Source organism: Trichoplax adhaerens, genomic scaffold (assembly GCF_000150275.1).
Source record: "Trichoplax adhaerens TRIADscaffold_5 genomic scaffold, whole genome shotgun sequence".
Lineage (NCBI taxonomy): Eukaryota > Metazoa > Placozoa > Uniplacotomia > Trichoplacea > Trichoplacidae > Trichoplax > Trichoplax adhaerens.
Window position 1 is genome coordinate 4,833,752 of NW_002060947.1, and position 12,828 is coordinate 4,846,579.

Here is a 12,828-nt window from a genome sequence, read left to right on the forward strand (position 1 = left end):
TCTAATGTCAGGATATGTTAAACAGTAGTTTCTAGTACACTGTTTGGCAAGACATCTATTAAAATATAGACTTCAAACTGCTAGGACTTCTGAAACTAGACAGTATAGCAATAATTTATACGCAAGTATCATCGGAAATTAACTAGTTAGATAGTTACATTTACCGTAGCATTAAAATGGTACTTACAGCGTTATTAGTGATGCCAGAGATTTAAAAGTATTCACTTGCAAATATCGAATATTATTATGGCTAAGTAACCTATAGTTTGTTCATAAGTTAAGTAATCAGTCAAATTTCTTTGTAATAGTTTTTCTTATGATATATCAGAGATTCAAGATATTTTTGAACGAATGAGCATAAATACTCAACCTACAAATGTGTTAGGTTATGTAGTCCATAAAATGTTTTCTCATGTATACGCTCCAACGAAGAAGTATTCAAATATCTACGAAAAATTTTATTTTACAACCATTTAAATGTAAAAAAATGCCGTTAATTCCTTAAATTTGGATTATTTAATATTTTTTCGCTGCAGATGTTACAAAATAATACTATAGTTTATTTATATCATTTAATAAATGGACTGCTTAAATATTAAAAATATATAGCAATGAATTTGATGCTTATGATACTTTATTGCAGTTCTTTAATTGAGCCTCGATATTTGACAATATGCTTACATTTTACGTAGATTCAAATTGCCATTGAATCCAAAAAGGTACGGGGGCAAAATTTGAATGCGTGTTGACGATAAACTTCTGTAGTAGAAGATTGATTTGAAAAGTATATTAATAAAATTGTTTTGAAGTTATTGAATAATGCTTTCTAGGATAGCAAAGTAGCTGCTATTTGTATTTATATTTAAAGAAGGGAATTCTTACATTTCTTTTAAAGCTGTACAATTCGAAAAAGCAAGAGAGGATACATTTTTAATTGTGCATCCAGTAAGGTATCTAATATAGATAAAATTTAATTGCTTTCAATAGTTTATTATTAAAGAGTGTACTGATTGAAAAAGCAATGAAATTGATTTTTTAAGATAAGCGCATTAGATATGTCAAACCAACAGGTATTGCAGGTTCGTATTGTTGGAGAAAAAACTGTCTTTGATCTCAGTCAGCGAGCAAACTCCAAAATTTTTACAGCCAATATATATGAATATACTTACATTAAAATATTTTTCTATGTGTTTAACGGCAGTTTTAATTACTAGTGGGACACTTTACTCCATCGTATAATAGCAATACCTTTTTAGTAGATAAAATGGTTTCTTACAAAGTACTTATTCCAGAGGATCCTTCCAAACTTGTTTTGCTAATGGTACGAATATTATTATCTTGAAATATCCTGAAGATAATCAATAATACAACTCAAAAATTAAAAAACCAGCTTTAACTGTATCAAAAAGGTACTTCTTGTAGTTGAATATTGTACATAACTTACAAGTAGCTAAGCGATGGTAGATTGCTAAAAACGTAACTGTCGATCAATACGAGTTTATTCCAAGAAAGATCTCTATGAATTGACATAGTCATTATTAATCAATAATTAACCATGATTAATGATTGTGATATCTTTACGCTACGAATAAAAGATCAATTTTAGATCGTGATCTACGTGTGTATGCAGTTTTGTCACGTTACGAGCTTCAGTGAAGACTAAATGAATAAATTTAGTGGTTAACCTTTATATATAGAGATAACTAATAATAACTTACAGTAAGAACTACGGTAGTTATTATTTTGCTACAGTAAAGTATGCTGTACTGTAGTAAGAGTTCTTATACAATAGCTAATGTTAACTGATTATAGTGTTATGTCTTGTAACGCTTGTGATGAATATCCTAATAATATTCAATTATAGATGATACTATAAATAATTTTGTGTATGTACATACTTGTCACGGTACGAACTACCGTGAAGAAATAGCTATCTAAATTTGGTTAATATAATATAGTGATAATATATTACACCTAGTTCCTTACAATAGGAATTACTCTAATTATAAATGTGTTACAGTAAATTTAATGCCGTGCTGTAATGTGTACTGAAATGATTCTGTGAATGGACATATTGTAGTCCGACTGTGAAAAACTAGTTAGTAGATGTTCTCACCTAAGTATTTTTATAAGATGACTTGTGAATGTTAGCTGCTGTAGAAGGGTATATAAGCCCGTCAGATATTTGAATAAAGCAGTTCTCAATTGTCTAGTTGAGTTTAACGTAGAATCAAAGGCGTCTAAATTCTTGTGAGGTAGTTAAGGGGTACTGAATTCCGGAAGACTATAGTAATTTAGAGATTTGTTTTACGTTATCCTTGTCACGAAGCTGGTTTGTGACAATACTGTAATCTAATTATCTAGAATCGTTCAGTACATGTCTAAGATTATGAATAATTTCTGCATCAATTTAGCTATCCAATATGAACTAAATTAATGAACTGTTATGACCCATACATGACAGTAGCTACCGAAGGGTTTTTAAGCTTAGCAAATAGTTGAATAAAGAAGAGTTCTATAGTCGTTTAACGTCGAAGCAAATGCGTCTAAATTCTTATGAGATAGTTAAGGGATACTGAATTCCGGAGACTATATTAATTTAGAGATTTGTTTTACGTTATCTTTGTCACGAAGCTGGTTTGTGACAAGTTTATATACTAATTAGTGGACGTTAAAATAGCTAGGTATTCTATCGAGGTTATCTTAGATATTTTTCGAATATTCTATCAGAAAGAAAAAAGGAGGGTGCTTGTTTTGTTTTAGCCAAGTGCTACAACTACCCCGCAACACAAGAAACAATGCAGTACTTAAAGTAAACTTTACTTTAATCCGTAAGACTAGTTCCGTAGCCTACGATTCAGTAACTACAGTAGAATCTTGGCGAAGTACACACTAACGCACAACATAAAATAACGTAACTCTCTTCACATTTTTATTGATTGCTATTCCACTGATATGCTCTATCAGTCATATTAAACATATTTACTACGATGTCAACACATTTTTAATAAAAATAAAGTTATTACGATTAAGTTATCATACACGGACATTTGAAAGTAATAAACAGTTTTATACATAAGTTTATCTAAATTACGAGCTCTATCAAACTTCTATATTTCAAATACCTGCTAGAAATGTTTACTAATTCCTTATAATGTCCTAAAGATCTACTTTATCACTAATAGCAGTAATTTACGAAGCAGTGCTTTAAATTTCGAAGAAGTTCAAAACAAAATGCTATCGTAAACTATAAACCTATATCTTAGTTATTTTCATGACTGTGACACCAATTTATCGCCGTAATAAAATAAACTGTAATAACTAAGTTAATATTGGTGAGTAATTTCAATCATTGAAAATGAATTGTATTTAGATAATTCTCGCATTTTTCAAGAACATACATTTTAACTTTAATGCAGTAATATTTTATTTCATGCTTGGGACAGCTTATGTTACGAATCGAAATTTTTGATGAGGAGACAACTAAACTACTACAGAAGCTAAATCTAGGGGCCTGCTATCACTCTTATCCTCCCCGACATTTACCTACTTTGCGATTTTAAATACTGACAATCTTCTATCGCCAGGAGGAACAGTAACCGCTGGTTCCTATTTAGATAAAACTGATCCCAAACTTGATTGAGAATTCTCTCAATTTGCATTAAATCTGCGTAAAAATTAATTATCACTTTATAGATAATGATATACAATCATGCAATTATGTATTAAAAACGTGTAATATGTCATAGATAAATTAATATCAAGACTTTCATAGATAAGTTATCTTATAGAAATTATGGTACAACAGCTATGCAGAAATTACTCTATGACAGCTTATGATTAGTTATTGTTGCCACCATCAAGTACAATTGAATGTTGGAAGCTCAACTGTGAGATTTTTCAAAGGTAAAAATCTTGCACCGACTGTACTACTAAAATATCTAGATATTCTAATCGTAATCAGTGTGCACGAAGGATTTCGAGCATGAAAATACCCTTCGGATATCTTATAAAGATTAGACGTTAAATGCTTGAAGTATCTTTTGAACTGTCATAAATGGCTAGCTGGGCAATGATCACTCATTATAACATAAGCATAGAAGAATATACATCGGAATTTTGAAAGAATGACAGAAAAAAAGGGACAGATGCTAGGCTTAATCTGAGTAATGCCGTTCAAAGGATACTGTACGTTGTACAAGCAGCTCAATAATATAAATAGTCGATTAGATCACTAATAATGTTTAGTTCAATGTTATCTTGGTGAATTGTTGACAAGTAGCCAGTATAAAAAGAAAAATCAATAATGCATGCAAAGTCGTTTTTTTGGTTAACAGTTTATGTCGTCTTTCACTATTGGCTTATTACTTTTTATGCAATATTTACTGTTAACAATCGATTTGCACCTACATTTCTCGAAAGTACGTGCTCGTATAGTGACATAATTTACACTACTTACATACGAGATATTCTTGTTAAGCTTGCAAATGTTCCAGGTTGTATAACCTCAATTTTGTTACCATAAAGGGATCTAAAAAGTAAAGTTAATGAGGTCCTTTGAATTAATTATTTCAAGGGTAGGAAAATTTAACACAGTCCAATTTCTGTCTTAATAATATTACAAAGTTCTTAGGCTCCATAATCCATAAAACGTGTCGTTTTTAAGTATTGTTAATTCGTTGCTGTATAGATAGCTAGAACCAAATTAGTGGTAAGTTAATAACGTGTTAATCAGATATCTACAAAACACCAAATTATAGTACGTTCTGCAGTTAAGAAGCTTTCTGTTGTTGTAAAATAAATAAAAATTAACATACAGATTAATAAGTCTAGATTGCTTAACAAATAGTTTATCTTCTAAATAGGCCAAATTATTAAGGCTGAAGCTCCTATAATGATTTAGTATAAACAATATTAACGTTTTTCTAGATTTAGAATAGACTGTGTACGAGTTTTAACTCTACCTTCATCAAATTCAATTTTTTGTTGCTATTTTTGAAGGCTTTACTTACAACATATTTAAATAGCCAAGATTTGATAAGATAGATGCGTTTAAAGCCTTTAATAAGTTAGTAGATAGAGTTCTATTTAAAATATGCAAATACGTAACAATTAATTGGTAATTCAACGATGGCATTTACAGAAAACTTTGATATTTTGTGATAAGAACCTATAATTCATGAGCTAGAGATATATTTTATCTAATAGGAATTACTAAGCCGGACACATATCTTCTAGTTTATATAGTAGTCGTCTATAAACAACTATTTATCATAATTAAAAGCAATAACGGTGAAGTGGGACATAAATTTTCATAGATTGGAGAAATCTTTGCGCAAAGATGTAACTATGTATAGATATGCTCTAGTAGGATAAAAGAAAGGCCTTATAAGGGATGCTACGTCATCTAAAATTATAATTAAAAGTTATCTGTTTATATGTTTTCATAGCATCTGCATTTACAGTTTGCACAGCAACATCCTAACTTTGTTTCTACAAGTGTAGCAATTATAATTTGCAATGTGGATTCTAGTGGACCGCTTACAATTTAGTTTTGTAGCAGCTACGATATGTATGCAAACATTAAAGGAATATTATAATTATCTACTAGCTAAAGTCCAACAAACTATTACGGTTAACTATACTAGTCACTCATCTATTTATATTACTGCTCTTAATAGTACTTCAGTTCCATACTGCTTATGATCCTCGATACTCTAGCGGAGTATCTTCTTTATCATAGACTATAGTTTGCAATCTGTAAAAATACACTCTTAACATAGCTAATAATTTATAATCCAATGCTTGACAACGTTATGGAAATGTCGTAGTAAGGTTTTCAAAGCTAATAATACACAACTATTTGTTCATTGTAATGATATATAATATTCCAGTAATACAGCGATTACATAAATATATATTTACAAAAAAAAACAAAAAATAGCTAATAACTACAATAAGCGATTTGATTATCTATTTTAAATTTAGAATGTTTGCATAAATATCTCAGAAAATATTTGAATCATTTGTTACTTCAATAGTACTTATCCGGCATGCATGTACTAAGCTAGCGATATCTTACAAATGTTGTAAGTAGGATATGCCTTGGAAGCTATCTTCATTAATTCTTTCTATTGCATTTGAATACATATATCTGTGCCAAAATTTTATTTAATTGGATTATTATAGGAATAAAACACATGGAATATCTTAAGTCGCTACTATTAATGAGTGACTAATTAATTAAAACATCTTACATTGTGCGTAATCGCTGCAAACCTTTAAATACTCCTTTTGGTACTTCAGTAATTGCATTGTTTATTAAATATCTGAAGTACATTGATAAAGAATTTATGATCATATTCGATAACGTAGATTCAATGAAATAGGATAGCAGCGGTAACAATAAACTATATATATAATTTTAGTCCGCCAACTTACAGCCAAGCTAGCGAACGCAATCCTCTAAAGCTGATATTTCGCAAATCATGAATTCTGTTTTCCTGCATGCTCCTATTATAAATGGTAAGGTAGTAAGAATAAATTAGAATATTCCGTTGTTACAAAGCATTATATTGATTGTGAATGAGATGGGCTTTCATAGCAATTTTCGAACTGATGCTCGCAATTATTTACGAAACATTGTGGTAATAAATTTTCTTGCTTATCGAAGAAACGAAACATCCTACTGCTATGAAGTAACATTGATATGCAAGAATAAAACTTATAATGGTTCCAAATAGTGGATATGCTGCCATTTTTTTATAATTTACGTTGGATTGCTAGCAATATTTATCTTTCATCATGTCTACTGTATTAGTTCATAAGGAATATAACTTTTTAAGTATACTAATTACTGATCTAGATAAAGTATGGGCATCAGTAGCTAGGAAATTGCATCACTTTGTAATATATCATCGTAAGAAATTGTTAATATTAGCTAAAATTTTATATATAACATGATTATCGGTGTAATCTTCAAATCATGATATCAATATTGATTAAATGATAGTATAGAACTGGTAATTTATTAGCATTTAGTATACAGAATAGTTTGAAACTGTGATACAATGCGGTATTAATGTCGCACTAAAATCAATTTAAGCTTCAGTAGCCTTATTTTATTTTTCTTACAATAAAGTTAATTTGGTAAGAGGAAGAAACACACCATCAGGAATTGACGATATTTTGTTGGAGGATAAATACCTGGAAAATGATCCAGTTTGAGTACACATAGTTTACATAATGTAATGAGTAATTCTATATGTGATAGTTGAGATCTAAATTTCTTAGGGTAGTTCTCTTTTGCTGCATTAGTTGTACTTTTCAACAGTGCAAATAATAAAGTTTAAATCGATTATTTCTAAAGTAAACAATGAGCAATTATCATATTAACTTAAGTAAGTAAACAGTTTGATTTTGTTAGCATCAAGTTATTTAGTGCTTGATTACCACGTTAAAATGCTTAGAAAAAGAACGATAACATTCAAAGAATAAAATATTCTGCTTGTACTGCATCACTATGTAGTAATATTAATGCTCATAAACTTATTGATAGATTAATATATCTTTATTTTCAATCTATCACTAGATTACATAATAAGATGTATTCACGATTGAGAAAATAATAATCCGTCAGATCAAAGTTATAGTAAAATGAAATACTATTAATCAAACAAGTAAAAAGAATGATATAATATGGGAGCACATTTTTAAGTTTAAAAATTTTGACGAGTAACGATTCTTTCTCTTAATCTTAATTATACGCAAAGCTTACAATGTTCGTAAATTTACTAATCCTTGGAATGCTCCGGGATTTAAAGTTTGCAATAGATTTCCATGTAAGTTTCTGTATTAATTATGACGTAAATCAAATGAGTAAAATAGACTAATTATCCTCGTCCATTTCAGATATCACACAATTTCATATTAAAAATGCAGTTTAAAGTCATAATGTATAATAGAGTATAAAAATTGCGTCATATTTATTAGGTTTACTTACAAATAACGTATCTTAGACGATTTTTCAAAAGCCTTGTCATCAATAAATTCTATTTTATTCACCTGTAAATATCTATTAAGGAATGTCTTATGATTAGTTTTTTGCTTTTATATTGTGTTATTCTTCGTTGCAAATAATTTATGCGGCGAACTCTATAATCAGTAGATGAATATGTAAAGTTCCACATAAGTTTGACTTACAGCCAAGTTACGGATGGAAACTTTTGGAATGCATTTTTATGAATCCGGCGAATCAGGGTATAATAAATATTGCTATTCGAAAAATTTAGTTTTCATCGTATTTAATGTCATGTATCTGAACTTATCACTTTGAAAGCGAATTTATTGGAGATTCAGTGCATTTGCTAAAAGATTTCGAAATTCACGAGTAGCTAAAGGATAAGAGGTGTTTACTGTAAAGTACAACTTTTGTTGAAATAAATCATTATTAAAAGACTGAAAACCTTTATTATAGTAACCTACATGGTTGTAACTCTAGATCTGAATGGATGCAAAAGTGGAACTTCAGTCAAAGTTGGCAAAGAACACACAAATCTCGATCTCGAAAAGCAAGAGCAACCCGGAGAACATACCAGGAAAAAAAAGCCTATTGAGTGTAAAAAAAGCGATTTCTTTTATCAATAAAGTATTTTACGTAACAATGTTCGTATCATATTATCAGGGATTGAATACATATTTCATCACTGCTATCGTGTTTGGCATTTATACATGTATGACTATATAAATATTTACTCTTGACAGCTTTTTCTCTCAATCGTATAATTATTGCTTTTCATATAATCTCTACTAGCACAAATCTGATCATTTGTAGGCTTCTAAAGATATTTTATAAAATAATCGATTACGAATTCTATCATCATAGCATTTAAGGTCCATCGTTGTAATATGGTACTTCTAAAGTTATCGTAAAAAAATTTCTTAATTGAAAATTTCAATTTATGTATAATGTCTAATTAATTTGCTAGCATTTGCGTATCTTCGAAATGTCTTTTTAAATACTTAGTTTGAGAGTCCGTCTCGAAGGATTCATTTTATCTAAGTTGCAAACTGTAACACCCATTTTTTAGACAGCATAAGATCATTAAAATATTCTTATATTCACTGGTTGAGCCTAGCTGAGCCTACATTAACCATTTTACTTCTGCCACAGATTCAGTATGATATAAATAGCATAGCAAATAGCAGGAAACGATTCGATTTCTTAATGATTTTATAAGGACACAATATACAATCTCAAGTAGTAGGATACGTAGTGATTAATAGCTTTTTGGTATAAAATTACTGATAAAACATCAAATGAATAATATACTTTCTTACCAGCTGCTTGAAAAGTTGTATATTGGCTTATAATACACCACAGTAATAGATAAACTAATTTTATCTTCATACTTGCGAATAATTTGTATTAGTCCAAAATGCACAACTTGATATCATAAGCGTAGTCTCGAATCTCTAATTGGTATTAGATTATAGACTTTTCTACCCTAATTTTTTCTGATAAAAATTGAAGAGGAAAGTAGATAACGTAATGAAACTATGCATAGCTATGAACAACTTTATTTTACTAGCACCTGAAGGCGGTTATCAACTGTTATTATTTTTAATTGTATGCGTTAATTTTTGCCCAGCACTTCGTTACATGCATAATAGCTGTTGATATTTTTTGCAAACAATGTTATTTTAATTTTGCAATTATGCTTACTTGTGGAACTATTCTATTGAAGTTCCAAGTTCAAAATTTGGAGTAACTTAATATTTAAAAATTAAATTTACCAATTAATGCAATTGTGTTATAATTACTGTCAATCTGAGACCATATGTACTTCAAATGACTCAATGGTGCATCATCAATCTATTGTAATAAACATCCAGTACTATTGCTGTATGTCTTAATCAGCTTGTAGCAAGGTTATCGGTACCTAAGTCTAAAATAGAAGACGAAATACATGACACGCAGCGTTTAGGCACGATACTCTCTCTCAACGACCAGTCTATCATAAGTTAAGCTGTTTTATAGAAGATCTAGGAAAAACTGCAGTATGAGCTTAATTTGTTTGTAATCATGCTAACCAGATCAGTATAACATGACTCGGAAAGCGGTAGTTGAATACAGATACTACCGTAGTCTTTCCTAGGATTAAATCTAGAACTTCCCTTCTTGTAGAAAGTAGCTCACTTTTATACCTTCTATTTATTCGCGTGCGACTACAGCATTGTACGTATACACATATACGGCTAAGCTTACAGTATACTAATAAATAATGTTAGCTGCCGTTATTCTTAGATCTAAAATTAGTATAAATTTATCTTATAATTTAAACTACTGCATGTTAGAGTACGAATATAACATGAGATTAATCATGATCAGAATACGATCAGACCTTTAGCTTTCTTATAAATTAAGCAACTAATTCACTTGCTCTTTTAAACCAGGTGAATTAGTTTTATAATTCTGGATATACAAACAACTTACAGCATATGTGTAATACTATTCCTCGCTATGGTACGAGTACCGTGACAATCTTTATACCTCAAAACTGAGAGTGTTGTTTTGCAATGAAGAAATGCTTATGAAATCTGCTAAATACTAAATAATATATATTCTATTGCACAGAGAAGTCTATAAAATTTTATAAATCTTTCATTAGCATTCAATATAGCTAATCTGCGTCAGCATGCGTCATTGGTCTTCTAATCTAGAAGATATGTAGTATGCTGTAGCCGTTCTAAGAATACGTTGCTGTATTTACCAATGTTATGATTGTGCAATATTTATGCAACCAAAGTTAAATTACTATATACCAAAGCTGGTAAGCTACTTCATTGCAGACAGGAAATGATAGCAAGGGGTTAATTAATGGATCAGTTTGTATATCTTCCTTCGGTTTAAGACAGTCATCTAATCTAGATCAAAGGAACAATTTCTTGATGACTTTCCTAATCTGCTCTTTATTAATAGCCTTAAAACAAGAAACTTTATCAAAATATCTTTCTTCTTTTCATAATATGTGAAATATAAATACAAATAAATGCTATGCAATGTAAAATGGCAGCCTCCGTAGAACAAAATTCACGAATAATTATCGATACTTTCATTTTTAAAGAACGTTCAATTTTCACTAAGTAATATACCGCAGATCGTATAAAATAGGTATTCATCGAATGGTGTATTAAGGTATTTAGACTTACGAATTGACGAATAATTTAGCATTTGAAAAGCTTCTAGACGATTATCGTCAAGTCCTGTAATACTATATCTAATAAATACGCTAAATAGTATGATGTCTACGTAATAGTATTGATTCAGATCTTGCAAGATTGGTTATTTCTAATACCGAAGGAGATGTCTTACTAAAATTTGGATTAATATAACCTACTATGGGTTCTAGTTGTTGATTACAGCGGGGATACAATCCATTATAGCTATTGATATTGTCCTTTCTACCTAAGTATCTTCCCATAGCGACCTCTTGACTATCGCCATTTTGATGTATGAAATGGTTGGACTTTTCATCACCTGATGAACTTGCGGCTTGTAGACTTGGTGGAGCGCTTGACCTACGCTGAAGACATGCTGGAGGTCCATCAGCAAATACACGAGCATGACGCATTGGAACATGAAAGCTTCGTGAAAATGATGATTTACGTATATCAATCAAGTGAAATAGCCGATGAAAACATGCTGTTCCAGTCGCTGTATAGATATACGGATTAATTGCCGAATTCAGAGGTAATGCTAAGATTACAGCAAATTGTAATATGAAAACACTCAAACTACCTTGTGTTAAAGCTAGTACGGAGATAATATATACTGGCAGCCATGCAAGCAAATCCGTAATTAGAATTAAAGACAACCTTACGGCAATAGCAAAATCGTGCGATTGAGCGCTACTACGAATTGAGCGACTCGATTTACGGACTTTTAACATTAATTTAATATATAGAATTAATGTAATAATCCAAAAAATAAATTGGATTACAACGAAAAATATTGTCCAACTAGCGAAAAATCCATTACTCAGATTACTTGGCGTACAAACTGAGCTGAATTGATATAGTCGTAAATCACCAGGCTGGTTGATACTCATGGTGACAGGAATACCAACGAATAGACATGTTAATGACCATGCCGATATTAACGTTACTTTGCAACGCTTTACTCGTACGCTTTTGGATGAAAATGGATATGCAGTGACGATATAACGATCAATGCTAATTAATAGCATCATAATGACCGACATTAAGCCAGAGGTGCATATTAGAAATGAGGCAATAATACAGGCAGGGCTAGTTAACCATTCCTCTGAGTAGTTTGCATAACGATCAATATAGACTTGGTCACCAATTGCAATGATAAATAAATAAATCGACATCAAGAAATCAGCTACTGCCAAATTATCGATTAAAAGAATAGTTACTTTGCCCAGCTTATTTTGGCGATTACTGTGATTACTTATTACGACAAAAATATTGCCGACAAATGCTGCTATGCCCATAATCCATACGGATAATTTTAAGGACATGTGAGCCAGAATATTTTCACAGCTTGTGACTGAATCTAAGTCAGGTACCGGTGCGCAAGTAGTTACTTTCGCTGGGACTATACAGCATAAATAATCTCGTGTAGATATTCTAGTAGACAATCACGGAAACCAATCACAGAAGAGGATCAATAATGAAAAATGGGTATAACTTGATTAGTTTTAGCAATAACTTATGGCAAATTTATGTCTACCTTTTAGCTACATGGCACAGTATCAGATAGTTAAAAAATAGGCATTGTTTTATAGTATTTGATTACGAATG

General features: G+C 30.6%; 1 protein-coding gene across 1 annotated transcript; it reads right to left on the reverse strand.

Moving 5' to 3' along the window:
* Positions 1 to 11,696: 11,696 nt before the first annotated feature.
* On the reverse strand, positions 11,697 to 12,518 carry TRIADDRAFT_15610 (uncharacterized protein; the record flags this gene model as incomplete). Its single annotated transcript, XM_002112913.1, has 1 exon — positions 11,697 to 12,518. A coding segment is annotated over one exon (822 nt), but the record flags the coding sequence as incomplete, so codon positions are not given.
* Positions 12,519 to 12,828: the final 310 nt, after the last annotated feature.